The sequence below is a fragment of the Eptesicus fuscus genome, chromosome 16 (assembly GCF_027574615.1).
Source record: "Eptesicus fuscus isolate TK198812 chromosome 16, DD_ASM_mEF_20220401, whole genome shotgun sequence".
Classification (NCBI taxonomy): domain Eukaryota; kingdom Metazoa; phylum Chordata; class Mammalia; order Chiroptera; family Vespertilionidae; genus Eptesicus; species Eptesicus fuscus.
The window spans coordinates 50,436,193-50,460,656 of record NC_072488.1 but is presented as its reverse complement, the minus strand read 5'-3'; the positions used below and the strand labels follow the sequence as shown (position 1 = coordinate 50,460,656).

General features: G+C 36.4%; 1 protein-coding gene across 7 annotated transcripts in view; it reads right to left on the bottom strand.

Annotated features, from left to right (window-relative positions):
* The window catches only part of CTNNA2 (catenin alpha 2), a 982,769-nt gene that overhangs the window by 19,477 nt on the left and 938,828 nt on the right, over window positions 1-24,464 (bottom strand). For 3 of the 7 annotated variants that reach the window (XM_054728044.1, XM_054728045.1, XM_008157457.3), the window contains 3 exons: window positions 22,338-22,443; window positions 18,670-18,804; window positions 5,884-6,024 (listed from right to left, as the gene is read on the bottom strand). In XM_054728044.1, the coding sequence (XP_054584019.1) occupies window positions 5,884-6,024; window positions 18,670-18,804; window positions 22,338-22,443 (382 nt within the window). The remainder of the gene's footprint in view (window positions 1-5,883; window positions 6,025-18,669; window positions 18,805-22,337; window positions 22,444-24,464) is intronic. The other 4 variants (XM_008157459.3, XM_054728046.1, XM_054728047.1 and 1 more) reach the window with 2 other exon arrangements.

Below are 24,464 nucleotides of genomic sequence, written 5' to 3'. Positions count from 1 at the left end.
AATTATCAGCACAAACAGATAAATATGGAGAAAAAGCAAGGTTCCCTATCATTTCTTGACTTCCAAGCAAGGAAACTCTCAAAAAGCTTTACAAAATATACTGGTTATATGGAACAGTGAACTATATGTAAAACAATTAGAGGGTTAAATCCAGAACTGGGCCTCATTGCTGTAATCTGAGACCCATCTTCTTCCAGACCAGTGTTCATTCTCACACCTTAGTCAAACGTAAGCTACCTCTATCTTCTTACATCTTTGAACAATTGTATAACTTTCTATACAGACTGACTGGCATAGGATAACAGCTGTTACCATGAAAAAAATAGGGGAAAAAGTTAGCACTTCTAAATGATTATTGATTTAAACATATAGTTATATAATTAATATAGGCCATAATATAAGTCAGGCCCTATACTGACTGGCAGGACAGCCTGACTATTCTAATCATGAGAGGAATGTTAATATACACATTTACTACTTTTCCAATGAAGTTCACCTAATTAAAATTGTAGAGTAGCCAAATAGCTCTACCAAAGAATACCATTCAGAAACAAACACTGTCCCAGACTGTTGCCTCTACGCCTTATCCTGGCAAACTTGAGAGCTGAGGAACAACTTAGCTCTGACCTTCATTAACTCCTTGTACCAGAGCAGCACAATGAAATAGGCAAGATGGGCCCTTAAAGTGTATATTTTCATGCCTTTCCATCAAGGAGATTTAAGAGCATCATTTAGTAATTTTTTATACATAATAACCATCATCTTTGGAAGTTCTTCTTATGCTTAACCAAAATTCAAACCAGTTTTCTCAAAAACATTCTTAGTTTACCTTTAAATCCAAACGTACTTTTCCCCCAAGTCTTTTAATATTTAATACTTTTTTCATGATTTTTTTTCAAGAATATAATAATAAAAGTATAATATGCTAATTAGACCGGGCATCCGTTTGGACAAAGCCAGGGCTCAGAGGGAAGCAGGTTCCAGCAGCCAGGGGAAGGCAGGCCTACTCTTGCATGAATCTTCATGAATTGGGCCTCTAGTAGATATATAATAAGATAATAAGTCAGTTTTGTTGTCTTGTAGAGTTTCTAAAACTTTGCTGTGAAAATGAATCACCTGATATGGGTTGAGGGTCAGATGGGACATTTAACTACAAAATCCAAGAACCTACTCCCTACAATGCTGGATTCAGGAGGTCTACAGCATGGCCAAGGAGTCTACATTTTAACAGTCTCCTTCCACCCCTTGCCGGGTTTAGCATGCAGATGATCCTCTTTGAAAAACACTCATTACAGTCAAAAGGGATTGAAAACTTTCTTTTATATCCAGCTGCCACCTGCCTTTCTAATTTCATCTTTCACTTTTCTCCATCTTTCTACCCATCTCTGACATCTGCAGGTCCAGTTAGCTCAGAATACATCCATGCCATAATACTGTGATCTTTTTGTTTCTCTTTTGAGCTAGTCCTTTTCTCTCCTCCTCTACCTGGAAGCACCTATCCACTTATATAGGAAGGCTTAAAAATAGTACCTTCTTTATAAAGCTTCCTCTTCCCCTTCTCTATGGGATGCCCCCAACTGAATATACTTCAGTTCAAGTGATTATTATAATCTATCCATACAAACGCCATGTCCATCCATAGGAGAGTGAATATCCCTATACATGTGAATACATGTTATTTACCCAATAAATGTTTGTTGAATTGTAAATCTAACAGATTCTAATTTTTATAAAATTGCCTCTTAGGGACATTAGAGAAGGTGGGAACAGTTGTCATCCTTGTCATTGTTCTCTTGAGACAAAAATAATTCTAACATTTCTAACTTTCTTTAATAATCTATATTATCCCACAAAGTTTTATGGAAGTCCTACTTGGACTTTTTTGGGGGAGAAATTTTTAAGAGAGTGTTCCTGTTTTTGTAAAATTCATGTTGATCTTGCTACTTAATCATTCCAATCTAGTCAAATTTAGCTTTTAAAAGTGACTTTCTGAGATAATATATTCTAAAAATCAATTTTTATGTCATGATAGGAAGTTAAGAAACATTTCACTGGATGAAATAGACCAAGACCTTAGAATCTGGAATACGGGTAATGCAGTTTTCTTCATGAAATATCAGTCTGTCATGAAGGCCAAAGTCATAACTTGGAAGGAACTTGGATGGTAAGAAATACAGAAAACAGTGCCCACTATATGATGCAAAGTTTACACTACAAATTATAACAACAGAGAGGCTCTCAAATATAAGCGTTCTTCTTTGTCAAGGTGGGCAAATCATGCCCAAATCAATAACCTTTTTCCATGTGTATGGGGGAAAGAGACTTACATAATCATGTTTAGTTTTGCTTAGTGTTAAAACCTTCTCAACACTGGCTATTTGAGAGCAGAATCTGACATGATTCCTGCTCAGAGTTCAGAGAAGCTTCCTTTTGCTTTGGAAAACTACCCCGGTTACATGGATTCTCCTTATTTAATGGGCATTTTCCATGACCATCAACATTTCAAAACCTGTAAATTATAATCCCTATCCAACTTCATCAGAAAACCAGAAAGTCTCAGAGCTGGAGTTTCCTTCTGTCCTTAGTTCCTTCCTTTTATTAATTTCTTTTCCACATTTGTGACTGTGAGTTATCATATGAACTTTGTTGTAACTGAGAAAATAGCTGCTTAATTATATCTTAACTAGAAGCCTAGTGCACAAAATTCCTGCACTGTGAGGGAGTGTCCCTCAGCCCAGCCTGCACCCTCTCCAATCTGGGACATCCCCCTCACAATCTGAGACTGCTGGCTCTCAACCACTCACCTGCCTGCCAGCCTGATCAACACCTAACTGTTCACCTGCCAGCCTGATCAACACCTAACTGTTCACCTGCCAGCCTGATCAACCCCAACTGCCCTCCCCTGCTGGCCTGATCAAACACACTACCCTCTCCTGCCAGCCATCTTGTGGCGGCCATCTTGTGCAAGGGCATATTACCTCTTTATTATATAGGATAATCATTGCAATTCACTCACTTGCAGCCTCCTCAACTTTTCTAAACAGATATATCACATACTGTAAAGTCAGCACACGATTAAGGGGGAAGGGGCATATATGGGGCTGGACTATGAGCAATGACTTTGATTTTGATACATGGCAAATCTAAACACAAGATATCCTTTGTAAAATTTACAATTCTGTGGTCTCGCTGACCTGAAATGCTTCCCTGCTGTCCTTTTTATGACAACAAAAATCTAAACCACTCTGTTCAAAGTTAGCTGACAGCCTCAGCTTCTCAGAAAGCCTTCCCCGTGCACTCCAGCCCACCCCAGCCATAGGGATATTTGGGATATTTCTTGGTTCTTTGACACTTAACTGTGTTCACTTCCAAGTTGACACTTGGCATGTATCTAGACTCTCAAGAAGGCTGTATGTTCCTCAAGAATGAAAACCAGGCTATACATGCTTTTATCCCCCATAACACGTAGCTCAGTACCCACCAATTCCCAACTCATCAACCCTTCCCCAACACCATCATGAAATTCTTGCAATATTGCATAAGTAATTTTGAATGTTAGAACCTCAAAGAGACCTAGCTCCATCTATTTCTTAGTAGACAAGGATTGTTTTAAATATCAGAGTTAAAAAACAAATCAGTTTTCTAAATCAACACATAGCTAGCTATCATTGGCTTAATATTGTCCATTTAAAAGTATATAACCCACTTAAATTATTAACCAAATAATACTACATCAGATATAAGATACATTTTAAAAACATAGTTTGGACTAAAAATTTCTTTCTGGTTTGACTAATTGTGGGACTTATAAAAACAAAACAAAAAAACAACACAAGTCTCATCAACAATTTTTCCCCATAAACCATTTCTTCAAAAATATGATAAAACCATAGATTTTTAGAGCAGAAATACTTTAGGATATATCCATTAGATCATCTATCATCATTTTACAGATGAGAAAACGGGGGCCCAAAAGACTTTAAGTAATTTATGTTGTTACCTAATTAGGCAGTGACAGAAATAGGACCAGTGTTCAGAGCCCAAATTAATGCAACTTCTGTTCTACTTCACTGTTTCATTTAGAGCACAAATTATGTGTATGTATTTTTAAATTGTAACTTAAATACATACAAAATGAATTTTAAAAAACACTGAACACCACTATAAATGACACATGCACATGAGGATAAACAAGTGCATACACAATGCATTCCATGACATACTCTCTAAATTGGCACAAGCGCACAACACAACCGTTCTTAACTCACGAAGTTTAAAGATGACTGTATTCCAAGGGTTTGTAAAATATGAGCATTTCTTACCTGGCAGCTGTATGAGGGTTGATAAAAGACATTAAAAACTTGAGCTATGATTAGACATCAGATTTTTTTCTGGCACTGAAAATTGGCTTATACTGGTGTTTCAGGGGTCTAGTGTTTTTAATGGGAGGTAGGCCACCAACTTGAGAGGAATCACCCAACATATGTGATGTTACCCACACTGCAATACTAAGCTGACTGCAGGTGATTATCACCCAAATCTTCCTATTGGCCAGTCCTGGCTCTATTTTTCCTTATTGTACCTGAAATCACCACCATTGCAGTCATATCAAGTTAGAAAACTTAGGTGGGAAAATTACACCAGAAATCGCCACACTGCTCCACCCCAGGTAACAAAAAGGGCAGTATCAGCTCCAGTCTGTTTTTGGACTATTGGTTTTGAACTGTTAAAGTGCCTAAGTTGGGGAGGAGGGGTGAGAAGATCTACCCATAATAGAAAAGCTATTGATGAGAAAGGACTGCCCCCAATTCTTCAACACCAGTATCCATACTTAGACAATTAACTGGGGATGTATATATATTTTGAAAAAATAAGTGATACATTCTTAAAATATTTCATAATACTCCTGAGCCACAGGAGGATACTTTTAACAGGGCCTCAGGTTTTGATGTTCAAATCCTTTCAAAACCACCCACCCTGATGCTAAACATCCCTTACAGATTTAACCACCTCTGTTATCTTCCTTTGCCCTTTTATATAGAAGCTGACATCTTGACAGTTTTAATAGGTACCCAGGAGTGAACAAGGAAGGTGGAGGGAAATGCTCACTCCAGTTGATCTTTTCTTTCTAAATACTTAGCCATATAAAAGAAATAATCAGTAACAGAAAACCCAATGAAACAAAGGACAGCAGCTTTTCAAAGCCCATAACTACCAAGAAATCACATCGAACAGCATCAATATTATTGCATGCAACAACAAAAAGGTAGCAAATCTGGTTGTGGCACCTTGAAATGTGGCTGTACCCTTCATCTTGCAAGAATGGTGCCTTTTTAAAAAAAATAAATCTTTCAGTCTTTGCATTAGAAACACTTTCACTTGTTTATATCAACACCAAAATTGTTGGCAATTCTTATGCATCAGTTTCTTCACCGTTTTAACCCACAATTTTGGAAGAGCAGACTGATTCTCTGGGCAAACATCAATAAAGGCTATTCTGTGATCCAGAAATCTTTCAAATGAAGAAGAATGTATTCATCTAACTAGTCTTCCTTAAAGAAGCTCACTGAAGGGCTACAGAATGAATTCATTCCTCATAAGCAATGGCTTTCAGTCCCCATGGGAAGAAAGACTCAGAAATAGAGGAATGAAAATACCAGTTTCATTTCTCAAGTTTAGATCACAGTTGAAGAGTGTATCTGTGGTGTAGAATCCTTCATCTATATAGAGAATAAATAAGGAGATCTTTTCTCCAATGTTGGTTAACAGTAAGTAAAGAGGGCCTGAGTGGTCGCATCTTTACCTCCTTAAAACCCCATTTTCCTGCTTTCAAAAGTAATGTTTACAATGAGACAGATTAGATTAGAAAGCAAAGTTACTCACCATGGAGGAATCACTGCTTCCACTGATCGGAGCTCCCTCAGCACAGGTTGGGAGGTGGGTAGAAAGTTGACTAGCCCTGCCCCCATCTATGACATCACAATCTACCTCATAAAAGGTAGTGAAAGTGTTCTGAACTCCTGTCTGATTTCCGAGAGATACAGAAAAGAGAGCATGAGAGAGAGAGCAAGAGAAAAAAATAAAACGTACCCTATTGGGAAGGGATTAGGGACGTGGAAGAGGGAGTGGGTCATCGGGAGAAAGAGGCATATGAAGGAATTAGGTGCTGAAAGAGATGGGTGGGCCTCTGTGATATTAAACAGCCCGGCCACTAGGATTCCTCATTGGTTCTCTTGAACAGGTATATGGACCACCTGAGAGAAGGAGGATGAAGAAGCACCCCGCCTTGTCAGGCATTGTAGGGACAACTGTAGTGGGTTCAGAGGGGATGAGTCCCCTATTTAAAGCACCGAAGATCACCAAGAGAGAAAGCAAGGGCTGAAGCTCTTAAAGCCTGGAACGGTACATGGGGAGTGTCAGATGCCTTTCTTGAAAGTTCCATTGCCCTGCTGTGTGACCTTCACCAAGCCCTCGGGCCTCTGCACATCCAGCCAGTAATGATACTAAGGGGATACTTACCTCTTTTATTGGAATCATGAAGAACTAAGGCATTCATTGTTGCTAAAACTGCAACTCTTTTTATTCTTCAATTTTGCATCCATGGGTGGATTGTGTGATAAGCACAATTTCAAAGATAAGCCAATAACCAATGCCTATTTCTACCTTTAGGATGTTAATTTTGACATAAAATATTACTAATAGTCTTGACTAAAATTTTCCATGTATACTGAATATCACATACATCTAAAGGGGGACATTAGAGCCCACCTTCAAAACTGGAGAAAAATCAAACACAGCAAGATTTCTATAGTCATAAGGTCCCTTGCACTGCTGCTCTGAGAGGTCAAGTTTAAGTGACTCAGTGATATGAAGTGACAAAACATTTTTGTCACATGCAGTTCTGCTATAGTCATCTAGTTATACCTAAACTATTTTTTTAATCAGCTAAGATGGAAAATTATGTGGAGAGAACTAAGGTTTTTGTGTTTGCTTTTTTGTTTTGTTTTTTGCAAATGAAGATTTAGAAGTTTAAAATGTGAACTATTCAAAGTTGTTAATTGGTTATTACAATAAAACAAAAGGAAGGGGTGATAATGAAGAATAGGTAGGTCCAGGAACCATCCACATGGAAGCCAGATCTCTCTTGCCATACAAAATATTTTAGTAAAAATAAAGATTCAAAATAACAGCTGTAATTCATGGCATAATAAATGGGTGATGCCTAGTTGGCTGTTTCTGTATGCAGATAAAATTCCCAATTTGGAATTATTTCCTTCTGTTTTAAGTCAATATAGTTCTATTTCTAGTTCTGTCATCCTTATCTCACTGAATAGATAAGTGTATTTGGTAATCACAATTTAAAATTAAGCAAAATTGACAAATTAGAGAGTATTTTGAAACACAGAAGCTACAAAATTCAAACTAGTTACAGATTTGGCAACAATACTGTCACCTTTTACTTCAGAATGAATGCTAATGACATTTGAAGAATATCCTGAGAGAATTAAAGACAATAGCACAGAAGAAAAAAAAAATCTGGCTATGAGAACAAAAATGTTCCTTATATTTATTTGACTTTTTGTATACTAATATTATTAGAGAAACAATAATACTCTGTTTATATTTTCCTTATTCTATTTCCATTTTATTAATTCCAAGTCTAAATTCAACTTCCATATTTGACAGTTTTTGTTGCATGAGATTTCCCAATTAATGGCCCTATAAAGTCTTATTGTCTTCCAATTTCTACATATTGGATCACTGACTAGTTGGCCTACCCTTATTTTTTTATGCTTTATAAGGAACCCATTTGGTTTTAAAAATTTGATTTTTTTGCCATTATCATTATTTCTCAATTTCAAAATGATAATTATTTATTATAAACTTATTTGTATCACAGCACCTTTCATATAAAATGTAAAGCTCATTATTTCAAGAGTAATGATGCACTTTCCTGTTCTTCCATTAAACACCTTAAGATTTTTACTATCTAACAAAGAAGGTACCCTTCCCCCTTTGTTAAGATATTAAAATAAAAAGTGGAATTAAACACTTTTTAAATGTTAAAACAAAGCAAACTGGAATTAGATTATAATCTATTATTTCTTATTATCTGTTGTTTATTTGGAAACTGGAGCCTGACTTCAGGAACCCAATGCAAAACTAGGCTGCATCAAAAGGATGCAGAGTGGTGAACTGTGCTGACATTTTAGTATGATTGAATGTGATGTCTTTAGTTATATTAGTTAAAATAACAAAGCTTTTTTTGACAAAGAATGCAATGCTGGGATCAGATCATTTCCAACTATTCTTAGTATCTAGCCTCTCGACATTGTTTATGAAAACCAAGTCCTACTGCAATTGTGGATTTGATGCATGCTTTTTATGGCATTACCTGAATGGATTAGTTCACCCTTCAAGACAAGATATGAAGTAATTGCAAGATTTCAGTCAAGAGACCCCATTACTGAAGTCATGAGTATAACTTAACTCTGACCAGAGAGATGTAGAGTTGATTTTACATTTTTGTTTGTTGAAAGCAAAGTGTTTTGTTTTATTTTATTTCTTAGTGAAAAGGATTGAGAAAAGTCAGGTCAAATAATGTGTATACTCTGAAAGAATGACCTGCCTAGGTATTTACGAAGTAATTCACCATGGAAGACATAATCAAGCAGTGGCATGCAATTTGATCAAAATGTTATTGAAGAGAAATTACAAGAGATAATCCAATTTGATAGCAACAGAACTGAACCAGGAGTTCTGAGATAAAAATATTATGTTTTGAGTTGGTTTTATGATACTCTCTCACTTAGAGACCCTTAGTTTTAAAAAGTACATGGTTCTTAGAAGATGTTGCTGACTGGAACTTCTCCAGCATATTATTATCTGTCATTTGCAAAACAAATTTGCAAAAGGAAATGGATGAAAGGGGTCAAGAGACAAGTTGTGCAGATTTGACAGAACATCTAACCAGAGTTCCAGGAAGTCAAGTTCATTATCAGAAAGGCATCTGCACAGATGAAGGTAGTCAGAGAAAAGCAATCAAATAAGATATAGTATTAATAATGTAAGAAAAGATGAAAGCCTAAGTTAAGAAAGCTTGTCTTCAAGAAAATAGGATTGGTATAAAATATTTGAAACACATTTATTATCCAGAAGAAATATGACTGTTCAAAATTGAGTAAGACAATGTGTTCTGAAGCATAAAAGATATCTGAACCAAGAAAATGCCACATTGCCCATCCAGAAGTCATTCCTATTTGTAAGATACATGGGCCATAGCATGGCACATATTTCTTTTCAAAGGGCTGTGATCAAAGCCATATTTCATAAATCATTTAAGTTAAACTGAAGAAAGCATTTGACAAAATAATATGTAGGAGCAAAATGCAAATGATAGTAAGTTAAACACATTTTTACTTACAGAATATAGTAAACCAAGAAACACAGTGAATACACAGAGATAGCTATCAACACCCTGCTCTTGTGGCTGAGAATACTGAACACTAAGATTATTAAAAAAAAAAAAAAACCCTTAAAAAACAACAACAAACAATAGACTACACAATCTAATAAAAGCACAATGAACAGAAAAAATAATGTATCTTTTTCCGGAAAATTATTTGCTACTAGAGATAAAGGTCTTTGAATGCTTTTACCCAACCAATATTTAGCACTATGCCTTTTATGTAGTTGGAATGCAATAGAAATGCTGAATTCAGTGAATCAGAAAATATAATTATATAAACAATAAATAAATACGACTCTTTGAAATTCTAATTGTTAGTTTTGTCATTAGAAAGTAGGATTAGTTTTTCATTAGAAATTAGGAACAACATATGAAAACATTGATCTTCCTCTAGAAAAATATTCTCAAAATTTTATAAAACCTAGTACAGAATTTAAAAATTCTGTTTCTGCTTTGCCATGGGGGGGGTCTCCTTATTTCTTTTATATTTCATTATCTGAGGTAATGAAAAATTGTGCAAAATCAATAATGAAATCCCCAGATAATATTTAGATTATGGTTTTAAAGTTCATCTTTTATTTTTATATCAAGTTGTTCACATGTTTTCTTTTTCTTCAACTGCCTTCAGTCCAGGAATTCTTGAGGAATCTCCAAGTAGGAACAACAATGAAAAAAATCACAATGGATTTATGTAACTAATTCAAGTTAATGTATTTCTTGTCTAGAGCTGACAAATTCAAATGTATACATGAAAACCAGAAAGCAAGAACTGAATTACAGATACTGTTTCTAAATAAAGGTATCCACTCAAGACCTTAGATTCCCATAATTGGTTCAATTGAAGGGAACATGTATACTGGATTAGCTCTCACATATTCAAAACTAGTTAAAAAGGGGGGAGGGGAAGGTAGTTCCTATGACATTACTACAGACATTATTTAAAACGTATTAATGAACATCTTTGAATAAAATCTGACAATTGCCACATTCAGACAGTATCTCAAAATTAGAATCATGGCCCTAGCCAGTTTGGCTCCATGGATACAGCATCAATCTTTGGACTGAAGGGTCCAGAGTTCGATTCCGGTCAAGGGTTTATTCCTGGGTTGCGGGCTTGATCCTCAGTGTGGGGTATGCAAGAGGTAGCCAATAAATAATTCTCTCTCATCATTGATGTTTCTATTTCTCTCTCCCTCTCCCTTCCTCTTTGACGTCAATAAAAATATATTTTAAAAAATTAGAATATTATTTTATGAGAAAATGTTATAAGCCATTACTTCTTAAATAGGGTTGCCAGTGTTTCACAGATATTAAAAAATATATATATATCCTTGTCCCTCATTAGGCAAGGTATCTCTCATGTGTCTATTATTCAAGTTTTAAAAAAATATTATCATTCATTGGCTGCCACATAATTCGCAGAATATTAACTGAAATCTAAGGCATTAATTGCTAATAAATTAACATGTAAATTACTTGCCTGCCTTCTTTTAACTAGAGGATTTTCAAAGCTTTATAAAACTTCTAAAACCCAAATGAATGAAAGTTCATTGACTGAATGACAGGTAATGGCATTGACATTTCTGAGGCAGAAATATCTGATGCAAAAATGTCTTCTTAAAGCCACTAACTCTTTCTACTCTTACAAGTAATAATGCCCTCAAACTAAAATAAAAACTTCTCAGCCCATAAATTCAGGTGATGCAATCCAATCAATCTGAGTAGATCCAAGTTAGGTCAATTCATCTCTCCCTCCAGGTAAGACAAAGAGAGTTATATGCTTGGTTCATGTCCTAGTTAGAGTCTGTTTTCTTATTTTCTGGGATGAGAGCATTAGAATATAAAGTATTTTTCTATGCATAAAACAATTCAGTAAGATAGCCAACTGGTTGAATTCCATCAATGAATAACTGATGTTTTTCAATGAAGAGAATGGATCACATTGGTAAGTGTAGGGTTACTGTCATCGAGTATTTAACTGAAAAGCCACGTCTTGGTGCAGTATACCATCCTCCCTTGCACAGAACTATTCGGGGAGACAGCCACAGAGGTGTGGTGCAGTAGACAAAAGTTTTCAATGATAACTGACACCCGAAGAGGTTTTGACTTTTCTTCCAAAAATAATGCCGGGAGTTTGTTAAATGTCACTTTTATAATACTGGGACAATGAGTTTGCAGGGAAAAACTACTTATGGCTTATTTTCTCTGAAGGTTTGCATAATTTGGACTACAGAAAAATTAAAGACATGTACACTTATATGAATGTAACCAAGGAAGAAATGATGCAGGAATCAGAAATGGTTATATTTTTCATATCTTAACAGATTAGGGGGTAGGTTTTTGGGAGAAAGATTGAATTATACAACAACCCATCTTATTAGCAAAAATTGTGCCATTCTGCAAATGATAAGGAACTATTTGGTCTTCTTATGGTTATCCCTCTATCCACATTTGTAATCTGAACTTTGTTTTTATCTTACTCTTTGGATCTGGACTCTCCTACTCTTTCTAGATCAAATACTTAAATACTTAATGGCCTGCCCTCTGAAAGATCTGGATAAAATTCTTTGGAATGGCAGTAAATCCCCTAAACACATACCTCTCTGATAAAATGAGCACAAAGATGCATTCCAAACCCTAATTAAAATAGCTAGAAATTTAGATTTTTTTTTTCCATTTCTACTACACTTTGATCAGTAAAGATGATCAGAAGATATAAAAAGGAGATTCTCAAAAAAGAGTTGCTTCAAGTACAGGTCTACATAATCAGGCACAATGCTTATTTCAAATGACTGTTTCATCTCAATTCAAAATACACATTTTATTGAGGAAAAATGAAACTTTTCAAATGGGATGCAACTTTCATCTCAACAAATCACAATTTTTACAAGTCATATATATATATATATATATATATATATATATATATATATATATATATATATATATATATATATATATATATATATATATAATGAAATTATACAACTAAATCTCACATTTTCTTTTCCCTGAATTGTATTGGATTAGACATGTCATAGTAGTCAACCATTTGTTCTTGGTTATTGCTTATTCAGGGGTAATGGAGTAAATGTCAAATCAAGTGTATCTCTTGTGTATATATGTGTGTATATCTATCTATCTTTGATTACATGCCAATGTTAGGGAAGATTGATTTAAATATTATCAGTTTCTGTATTTTTCTGAATGTTTTTCATTTATTACCGTAACTATTCATGTTGATTTTAACCGAGTTTAATTTTTTTTAAAAATGACATGAAATATAGGTGGTACAAATGACTGTAATTAACCCCTATTCTCCAATTTTCGCTTTACCAATTCAAATCCTATCAATGTCGCAAATTACACTTGCTCACCTTGTCAAACCTCTCTCCATAACTCAATTGAAATGGATTTACATTTGGAAAGGAGAGATTTAAAAGGCAAAGAACAAAAGTGCACATTAGGATAGTTAGTCCCTCAGGAACAGATTAGGGCTCCATTCAATCAGCTTGAGGACTTAGGAAACTAACATTCCTCACCTCTAAACTGTGTTTCTATATTTTGTTACTATAAAAATATATACGCAGCCTTGGGCAGTGTGACTCAGTTGGTTGAGCTTCATCCCATGCCCTGCAGGGTTGCTGTTGGTTCGATTCCAGGTCAGGGCACATACCCAGGTTGCAGGTTCAATCCCTGGTCAGGGTGCATATGGGAGGCAACCAATCAATGTTTCTTTCTCTTTTTCTCTCTCTCTCTCTCTCTCTCTCTCTCTCTCTCTCTCTATATATATATATATATATATATATATATATACACACACACACACACATATGTGTGTGTGTGTGTGTACATATGCATATACATATATATACACACACATATATATATACCCTTCCCCTTCCTCTCTAAATAATAAAAACATATTTTTGAAAAAAAGGACATTTTTATGCAATGAAATTTATTAAATTTCTAGTATTTTCTTGTGGAGTTAGCTCTAAGTTATATTAAAGTCCCTCCATCTCTGATCATACTCCTGCCCAGATCAGGGATATTGCTCTTGTGTTCTGCCTTTGTTGTTATAACAGGGCTCCTGTTGTATTTGAATCTTTTTTTTTTTAAGTGGAATATTTCAGTTTTATCAGAATGCTGATGGATGTTCAGCATTCTGTGTTCTAAAATCCTACATCAGTGTTTCTAATTTATTCAGAATAATGAATAAAGTATAAATCCTTGGGTAGCTAAAGATAATTGAAGGTTTTAGAATGGGTTTGATTTCTCCAGAACTTTGTGTACCTCTTTGTTTTTAAATGTAAAAGAACCCATTAAATTCTCTGAAACCTAGTCAACAAAAATTAATTAAAAACATGACAATCAAATATACAGGTAATTTCCATATCATGGCATTGGAACTTATTTGTATTCAAAATGTATTTACATACTTGAAACATTTTGGCTCAACTTTTCTCCCATGGTGAATATAATGCTGTCATGTTTAATAGCTCTTACCAGCACAAAACAAATGTATGATATACTATGATTATGTTTCTCTTTCCTTTGTTTTCTCTTATTCCTTCTTTCATGCCACTTCCCTCCTTCCTTCCCTCTCTTTTTCTTCTTCTTTTAACAGTTCTTTTCCCAAAATGCATGTCAGCTGGATTAAGAGACTTAATAAGCAAACATCAAACTAAGCAAACAAAGCCAGTTTATAAACTACTAGAGGCCCGGTGCACGAAATTCATGCACAGGGGGGGGGGTTGTCCCTCAGCCCAGCCTGTACCCTCTCCAATCTGGAACCCCTCAAGGGATGTCCGACTGCCCGTTTAGGCCCGATCCCTGGGATCGGGCCTAAACGGGCAGTCGGACATCCCTCTCACAATCCAGGACTGCTGACTCCCAACTGCTTGCCTGCCTGCCTTCCTGATTGCCCCTAACCACTCTGCTGCCAGCCTGTTTGCCCCAAACTTCCCTCCTCTGCAGGTCTGGTCACTCCTAACTGCCCTCTCCTGCAGGGTTGATCACCTCCAACTGCCCTCCCTTGCAGGCCTGGTCCTTCTCAACTGCCCTCCCTTGCAGGCATCTTGTGGTGGCCATCTTGTGTCCTCATGGGGGCAGGATCTTTGTCCACATGGGGGCAGCTATATTGTGTGTTGCAGTGATGATCAATCTGCATATTACTCTTTTATTAGATAGGATAGAGGCCTGGTACATGGGTGGGGGCCAGATGGTTTGCCCTGAAGGGTGTCCCTGATCAGGGTGGGGTTCCCTTGGGGTGTGGGGTGGCCTGAGCGAGGGGCTTGTGGTGGTTTGCAGGCTGGCCACACCCCCTGGCAACCCAAGTGGAGGCCCTGGTATCTGGAATTTATTTTCCTTCTACAATTGAAACTAGCCTGGAGCAGAGCCAAGCCTGGGGCTCCCTCCGAGGCTGGCAGCCATTTCTGTTGGGGTTATAATTGAAACTTTGTAGCCTTAAGCGGGTGGGCCCAGCCAGGGTGTGCGGAAAGCTTTGCTTCCTCTGTTGCCGGGAGCAACCCTGGCCTGATCTCTCAAGCTCCATTCTGCCACCATTTCTGTTTGAATTTGTTTACCTTCTATAATTGAAACTTTGTAGCTTGAGTGGAGGCTTAGGCCTGGCAAGGGCAGGCAGAAAGCTTGGCTTCCTATGTTACCTAGGAAACCTTGCTCTCTGTGGCTGTAAGCCATCTTGGTTGGGTTAATTTGCATACTCGCTCTGATTGGATGATGGGCGTGGCTTGTGGGGTGTCAGAGGTATGGTCAATTTGCATATTTGTCTATTATTAGGTAGATGAGACTGTTTCCTCTTCTGGCCTTTATGTCCTCTGCGTTCACTTTAATATCTCTATCACTCTACTATTTTTATTGTTGTTAATCCTCACCAGGGGACATTTTTCCATTGACGTTTTTAGAGAGAGTGGGAGGGAGGGGAAGAGACAGAGAGAGAAACATTGATGTGAGAAAGGCACATTGATTGGTTGCCTCCCACATACGCCCCAACCAGGGCTGGGGATTGAGTCTTCAACTAAGGTATGTGCCCTTGGCCGGAATTGAACCTAGGACCCTTCAGTCTGTGGGTTCACACTCTACCCACTGAGTCAAACCAGCTAAGGCTATCAGTCTACTCATTTTTAAATTATTTTTTTCCACTTTGCTGTTACCCCTTAGCAACCCAGTTGAACTGAATTGGCTCCCAAATGCATCTCCTACTTTGAGATTTAATAAGAATGGGACCATTTGGCTGTTGAGAAAGGTTTAAGCCAGTGGTCGGCAAACTCATTAGTCAACAGAGCCAAATATCAACAGTACAACGAATGAAATTTCTTTTGAGAGCCAAATTTTTTAAACTTAAACTTCTTCTAACCCACTTCTTCAAAATAGACTCGCCCAGGCAGTGGTATTTTGTGGAAGAGCCACACTCAAGGGGCCAAAGAGCTGCATGTGGCTCGCAAGCCACTGTCTGCCGACCACTGGTTTAAGCCAATGATTTTTAAAACTTGGTTGCCAGCCAGAAAACTAATGGTGCTTCTTAGACAGCAGTTGTGTGAATGAGCATATGCCAGCATACATCCTAATTGCTTTACTTCTTTAGTTCCCCATCATGACTCAGGAAGAGCATTTGCTCCCATTTCCACCCATGACCTATTGAATTTTCTAGAGCCACTTCTCACACAAAAGGAAGATACAACAGAAGAGGCCTTTCCCAGTGTCTCCACAGAATCACATAAAACATCACATACTAACATGGTATATTATTATGCACATGTACATTTTATATGTTCATCATGCCAGCAGAAGACTTAAAAAAAAAAGGGGGCCCTGAGTTTTAAAAGTCAAATCATTTTCTTGGCAAAATGGAAATCATCTGTCCAAATCTCTTCTGTTTTAGGAGAAAGTTTGACTTCCAACAAATATATCTTCCTGAGGGCTTTCATATATTTCAGAAAAGAAACCACAGCTTTGATGCCATGTACATAAACATAGGGGAAAAGCAAGAAAAGTTTAACTATTTCTCTTTATTTATTATGCATTATACGATAGTTGCTTCTCCTTAAAATATAGCAACTTTGTCATGCCAAACAACAAAATAAATGGAGCCCAAAGCATGAATGCACTTTCTTGGCAAAATCATTGAAAGTTTGTCACATTCTTGACGCTTTCAAAACTTTGAAGGCAGTCATTTGTGGCTATTTTGCAAAATAAACATACTGACTTTTTTCTCCATTTGCCATCAGTGAAGGAGATGCAGAATAAGGTGGAGGCAGAAGTGGCAAAGACAGCAGACTACGGATGCAGGTATGGCACCAAATAGCAATCAAGCTTGAAAAAAAAAATCATGAGGAGGCCAAGAGTGGGCCCATAACCAAGCAATACATAGCAAACCCTTATAATGCATTTGACTCAGAATTATTATAAAGTTGTATAACATTCCTCTAATAGAAGCCTTCTCCCATGCAAGGTTTTCTGTTCTTTGCCAATAAGACTCAAAGAAGGAAATGGGCTTCTCAATCTCAAACACCTTTGCAAATGCCAACAGTGCAAGTGATAAAAGCCAATGATGGTTTGGACTACATCTCAATGAGAAAAAGACAATGGAAATGAAGCTCTGGAGGCAGTGATGAATAATGGGTACTGAGAGGATGATGGAGAGCAACTCTGCCAGGAAAATATTGTCCAGATGAAGCTGTGGAGTCTGCGATCCACAAAAGATGCTTTGTGCATCCATGTAAATAATAAGATTTGGAACGTGACAAATGAAAGCACACAAGGCAAGCTAAACAAAAAGGACTCAGTTCCACAGGTACTATATACAGATGGACATGAAAGCTGAATGGTATGGGAAACTATACCATCGAGGCTGAAGAGAAGAAAGGAAGCAAGGGAGATGCAATGTTTTGATCACTTACTTCTTGGCAGAGAGAATCTTGGTAGTTACCAACTTGGCAGAAAGGGACACATTGCAAGACAGATTGCACTTGGTTGTTGAAGAATGTTGAAGCAGGATCATTTTGGAAATGCAAAGAGGTTACTATGCTTTGGAGAGAGGCACAAAATAGCCAATTTATTGGGCTCTAGGTGGGATTGCATGGACCAGGCTTTCCAGATGGCACCTCCATGCAAGCCAGATCAGCTCTTTTCCCAGCTATGTTTTCTGCAACTCAAGCAATATAGGAAATAAAACCTTTGGATTCAAGAATGATTTTTTTCCACATATTTTTATCAAAGGGTCAAATTGATGAATTTTTTAAAATGGTTTGGGGCGAGGGGATTGAGCTTTGTAACCAATGTGACTTTCGCAAGGCATTTCCTACGTTGATAGGTTATGTTCCTGGTAATGCCACACTTCAAAAGGCAGCATCATGGTTGACTGGGAAAAGAACTAAATGTGGTAGAGCCACACTTCAGAATTGCAAATAGTTTAAAACAATAGATGACAACTTTTGTTAAAAGAGAGGGACTGAGTGAGGGGGGAGAAGAAGCCAAGATGAAGAACCTCAACACATACATTTGAAAATCTTGCCAAGAAATCATGATCCTTCTATTCACTGATCTTCTTATTTCTTTGCATTTGATGAAATGAACCAGATACTTATATTTTCATGAGAAGGAAAACACTGGAGTGATTAAGTAAAAAATATATATAATTGTTAGTGTTTGAAAACTATGTTAGTTTTTGGCAACAGCACATCAACCTGGATTACATTCAAACATTGTGGCTTTTAAGGGTTACTGAAAACCTAGTATGCATTGGAACCTGATGAATGAATTTCCATTGTTTTTATCATCTCTAACATGTGAACACAATCCACACATAGAGAGGCTGGCTCCTGAATGAAAATTACTTGGGTTAACAAAGGGATGTAGACTCACAATGAGTAAATATACCAAAGCCCCAAATAATTATAATAGTCACAGCTTGGCAATGAGTTTGCAGACTATGAAATTAGTTTCTTGTGAATAATGGAGATTTTACAAGGCTAGTATAAACACGGGGTAATTGGAAAATCAAATCGCTCTTTGTGAGTTATTGTAAGGTCTGGAATAATGGTGATAACATTTATTTTAAAACTACCTCCCTATGAATCACTGCAGTTTGGTGTTTTTTAGCAGTACTGTTGCCAAGAGTTCTTGCCTTGAAGTACAACAGTGGGAACTTAAAACGTGAAGCCCACGTCCCAGCTTACCCCTGACACAATGAGCTCTCCTCCCAGGTTCTGCACTTCCGCCTTCACCTTGCTGCAGATATTAAGCTGATGGCAATACAAGGCAATTCGCTGAAGGTAGGCTAATAAATCCTGCTTACATGCTGAATCAGGACACTATAAAACATTTAAAACAGTGATCTCAGTTAGTACGTACTCTTCAGTTTCTAACACTTGGTATATTATGAAAGCTGTGGTGAGAAGAAAAGGTTTCGGTGTCATATACTTTCATTACATCCATTTCACTTAAATTCTTTCTATAGCGTGTTAGGAATACCACAGTCAATAGTTTAGAACAGTTAGTTTGACTTTAACAGAATTCTACGAAGAGAATAGTAAAGGTCTTTCAGCAAGTCTTATTGCGACTTCTGAACATGTTTCTGGGTATTTTATCAGTTGTCTTCAAAACTGTTAAGAAACTAAATATTTTACCATTTTTATTTCTAGTGGCTCATTCAATGTTTACTATGTTCAAGTTATTTTAATACAAACAACCAAAGCAACACATGCTAGAAGGAAATCACTCTGTGAGGCAATCTCACTGCCATAGAAAAGGGCAGAGTTTCAATTCAATTAGTTGGAAGGGAAAATCACTTGTTTCCTTTAGTTTTTTAAGAAATGCACCATTCACGAAAGAAAAACTATTACACCTTTTGGATGTTGGTATTTATCAAAATTTTAGCAACATGATAAACTTCCTTTAAGCAAAAAACTGAGAAGAATCATGACCACTGTAAGAGAAACAGATGTGAGAAAGAGAATGAAGTTGATACCAATTGAAACACTTGTAAGAGAAACAACAGACCCCAGACTCTGGAATTGCCAGAGTCAACTATGACCAGGGATTTTGAATTCTCTGTGCGACTTAAACAGGCAAATGTCCATCAAATACACTGAGCTTAGAAGAACACTTCCATGGACATTTACATGGCTCCCTAAGGCATTTCAGAGGCTCTAATGGCTATCCAGTCATTGAAATATATTTCTATTTCAAAAGTTCAGTTTGAGATTCTCCAGGCCATTCCATTGTTCTGGCCCAATTTTGCACTTGTAAAAAACATATAATCACAAGATCCTTGATGAAACACTGTAAGAAATAAACACCTACAGGCCACAGTGAAGTATCTTAATTAGACTAAGAGTATGAGAAAAAGCACTCCAATTGTTTCCTTAAAGCTCAAGGAAAATAATTTTCATTAGTACTGTGAAGCCAGTGGTTTTGACATAATCACTTATTGAATAAATGACAAAGGGGTCTCTTTCACATATAACACTTATCATTGTAGCATTCCCCTCCCCTCCCACTAACTGTATTTATCAAGAAAGAAACCCACAGAGACTGTTTTTTAGCTTTCTAAAAGTACTTAATTCTGTAATATTTATCCTACTCCAGAGACCCATCTACTGAAAGGAATTAACTTCAAAATGATATCTCCCTAGAGGGCTGACTAGTCTTTTGATACAAATACCTTGCAGCAAATTAAACTGAAAGTTCTATCTAATGGAACAGTAATTAAAAATGCAACAGTCCGTAAAAAGTTTATATTGCGTGCATATCTCAAATCTTCATAAAAATATTTTCAGGCAAAATAAAGGCAATCAATTTATTCCTCGGTACTTCTCGTTCTATTCTGTTATTTAAACTGAAGCATTTAAAGCACAAATAAAGGCAAGATGAAACAAGAAAAATAAGTCTTACTTCATGGAAATAGGAGAATTTGAGAAAGAAATGTCCAATTCAGACAAAACAAGGGGAAAAATTGCAAGTTGCTTCACCACTAATGACAGTAAGAATGCCACAAACAGAGGGTTATGTTTACCATCATCTGTCTCTTTTAAAGTTATCATTAAATAGCATTTAAATACTTTGTCACAATATCAAAAGACATCTAGAATCCTGGGGTTTGTGTGTCATTTTCCAGATACCAAAACTGTTTTGGGCTATACTTCAAGTTGCAAAAATGCAAAATCAAAACCAAGAATCAAAATAAAAATATTGAACTCAATTAGCCTAAACATATTGAGAAATAGATTTAGCCATTGAGATTCAGAATATAATGGAAAAGCCATCCAAACTTCATTCACTTTCACTCCCAGGAAGAAGTCTGTCCAAATAAAACTATTTTAAGAAGCACCCACCAACCTCTGCTCGCTCTACTCATCCTCCCCACTTTAACATTTGCAAGGGTGGTGAGGGAGCAGGGAGATATGGGATTCTTTCTTGGTGCATTTTTATTTGTTTGCATGCATGCATGCACATTTTCAAGTAAGTTCATTGTCTCTCCTCTTTTTTTATATGAACTTTCTGGAATGCATATAGAACTCTGTAGAAAGAAGCTCAAATTATGCTTCAAACTTCAGGAAGCCTGGCAGTTGATATTGCCCTGAAATTACCAATCGAATAATGGTTTGGTCCTCAAACCCTACAAATTTGAGGGAGGTCTCAAATTATGATAATACTTAATGAATTATCTTTACTATTAAGTGTTTCTCTAAAATTCAAAAGCAAGCAAAAACATTCCCTTGAATTAGCCGAGATACTATATTGAGACAATAAAATGAGACAACATATTAGCTTATTTTAAATATAATCTTAATAGTTTACTAATGTATTTTTCTTAAAATATTTAAGAATCTAGGATACTGAAGATTGTGAGTATTTTGAGGAACAGCCTAATATTAAGGATTGGAGGAGGAAAACTATAATCCTCAACCCCAATATAATAGAGGACTATGGAGGAGGAAGCGATCCTGTATCTTTCCATGTCTCTGGTGAACGTCATTGTGTTGTAGTCTAGTAAGCAAATTCATGTTCATAATGTCTCCATGTAAATAATAGTTTATATAGTATTTCTATTTCAGAATCTTATATTTTAAGACATTCTCCTTTTAAAATGGTTCAAACTGTAAGCCATTGTAACTAAAGAAATCAGGATCAGTTTATCTGGCAAAGTCTATTGTCTAAAGTACCCTTACAGGAAATGGAACATTACTGCACCAAGACATATTTACAACAGGATTTTAGAGTTCCAATTCTAGCCAGATAAAATGAAAAAATGTGAAAAGGAAATCAACTCAAACATTAAAGGTGAGATTAAGAGCCATTCTACTCTGTATCTTCTTTCGGTCTGAAAGCACAAAAGAGAATTTCGTTTATCTCTGATGCCTCTGAGTCTGGATGAAAATGCTGCAGAAATCTGGAGGTTCTTGATTGTGCGGATTAGTCTCATTTGTACTAGAGCGCAAATTATTATGAATCATGAAGAGCATCAGTACAGTGAGATCAGTGTTCTATGACAAGATGTAGACTTCTTTCTTTGTCCTCTCCCTTATTCAGCGTGACTGCATTTCTGAATGAGGGTGGCTGGGATACTCCACGACTCCCTGGGAGTTATGTCTCCTATGTAGTGAGTGCTCTCCTCTCCCAACGAACCACATACTTGAGAACCTCCAGATTTCAGCTGCTCATAGGCCTTAGGAGTCCCTCCTGAACTGAACACACCTTCTCCATAGCTCAGTCTCAGCAGAGTTAGAGGCCAGTTTATGAAACGTTAGTGATTTTGTACAATTCCTTCTTCAGCATTTTGTAGGGTGGACAAAGCCATAACAGAACCCAAGTGCTAATCAAGGATTCTTCCCTCTCATATTACCTGATCAGCCACGGCACGGGCTAATTTGTCCATTCGAGAACCTGCTTCGGCAATTTTCTTAGCAGCATTAATGACATCGGATGTATTTTTCAATGGGCCTTTGCCTCTGAAACAACATATACAACATAATTAAAAATCTATTTTATGACCTGAAATAGACAAACCAACCATACTGTTTGCCTAAGACCCTGCTTTTGTATTTGTCTCTGGTCATGTTAGAAGAATGTATTCTTGATTCATTTCAATTTCCACATTAATAATCTACTTTTCTTCCATTCATCTTTAGGAAATATTATCCCTATTTAGATGTGTATGTTCACATTTAATTCTTTACATGAATTTACATAGTTTAGACAGTGTTCCATTAAAAAGGGTGATCACCACAAGGCAATGGCAATTTAATATTGAAATGCTTACCATGTGCCTGTGCTGTTGTATGCACTACATTATACTGCAACCCTAGTAAGTATCATCATTCCCATTTTAGAAAGGAGAAAAGCAGACTAAAAGTCATGAACTCAACTCAGTCCGTACAAGCCACAAGTAATAAATTCTAAATTTAAATGAGATACTAGCTAAAATAAATGCCCTTGCATTGTCTTTTATGCCATGTCCTACACTATTATTATATTGTTAAGTCCACTTTGGCACTCTGAGTAGCAACTGTCTCTTGTACACAATGGGAAACTGTTCGGCCAGAATTTCAGAATTCGGTTCGGCTCTTACTCTCATTGGCGTCCATGCTCCTGGTACTGATTTATGAGGGAACAGACAAAACAATGCGTGACAGTAGGTGTCTTTATGCTTCCAAACCATTGTCCCAATATTTTCACATGAGGTTTTCAATTAGGTGCACTGTTTAATATTACACGTCTTTTAAGTATTTACTATAAAGAAAAAGAAAGCTGTGCTGCGTCAGAAATCTTTAAACAAAATATAGCACATAACTTATCTCTTTTCTTGAGATATAAATAATAGATTAAATATATTTATCTTTTCTTTTTTTCTTTTAGCATTGCTACTTAGCCTGGTCTCCTTAGATGCATCTGAGAATCAAGGCTTTTTTAAAATTTAATGTTTTTATTGATTTTTTAGAGAGCGAGGAAGGGAGAGAGATAGAGAGATAAAAAAATCGATGAGATAGAAACATCATTGGTCAGTTGCCTCCTGCAACCCCCTACTGAGGATCAAGCCCACAACCCAGGCATGTGCCCTGACTGAGAATCTAACCCGTGACCTTTTGAAGGTTTAAGGTCAATCACTGAACCATACTGGCTGAATTAAATGCATTTTTTAAGGCTACAAAATTAAATTAATACATATAGAAATGTGATGAAATGTGGACAAAACTTAGATGTGATTTATTTTGAACACATAAGGTTATTCAGAGTGAGCAATGATTGTTACATAATATTTTATAAAATAGAAAATTTTAAATCGCTTCAGAAAATTAATGTAAATGAAGGGCATTTTGTTCAGTTTCCCTTCTAATTTATGTTCTGCATTTTTTTACATTAGTAGCTAAAATTAAAATATATTATGTTCGTGTCAAAGCTTAAACACACACATAGAGAAATTTAAAACTTAAGATATTTTATTTTGCTGTGTTAACATTAACTCTTCCACAAAGGACACTGACTTTTTTCACTTGCTATTTTTATATTTAAATATAGGCAAGGATTTCATATGTAAACTTTATGTAATATGTACGAGTTAAAGATTCTGTGATAATCTGGCTTCTATTCTCTAACACTATTTTTTAAATTATCTCTAAAGAAACTTTTTCATATTTTGGTTTTACACTTTTAAAGGGAATGTTAGCCCAGCTGGCATGGCTCAGTGGTTGAGATCGACCTATGAACCAGGAGGTCATGGTGTGATTCCCAGTCAGGGCACATACTCAGGTTGTGGGCTTGATCCCCAGTGTGGGGCATGCAGGAGGCAGCCAATCAATGATTCTCTCTCATCATTGATGTTTCTTCTCTCTCTCTCTCTCTCCCTTCCTCTCTGGAATCAATAAAAATACATTTTTTAAAAAGAAAATGTTAGAGGCAGAATCTCTCACTGTTTAGTGATGTTCTCCTTATTATATATTTCTGTGTAACTTTCAGACCTTAGATATCTTTA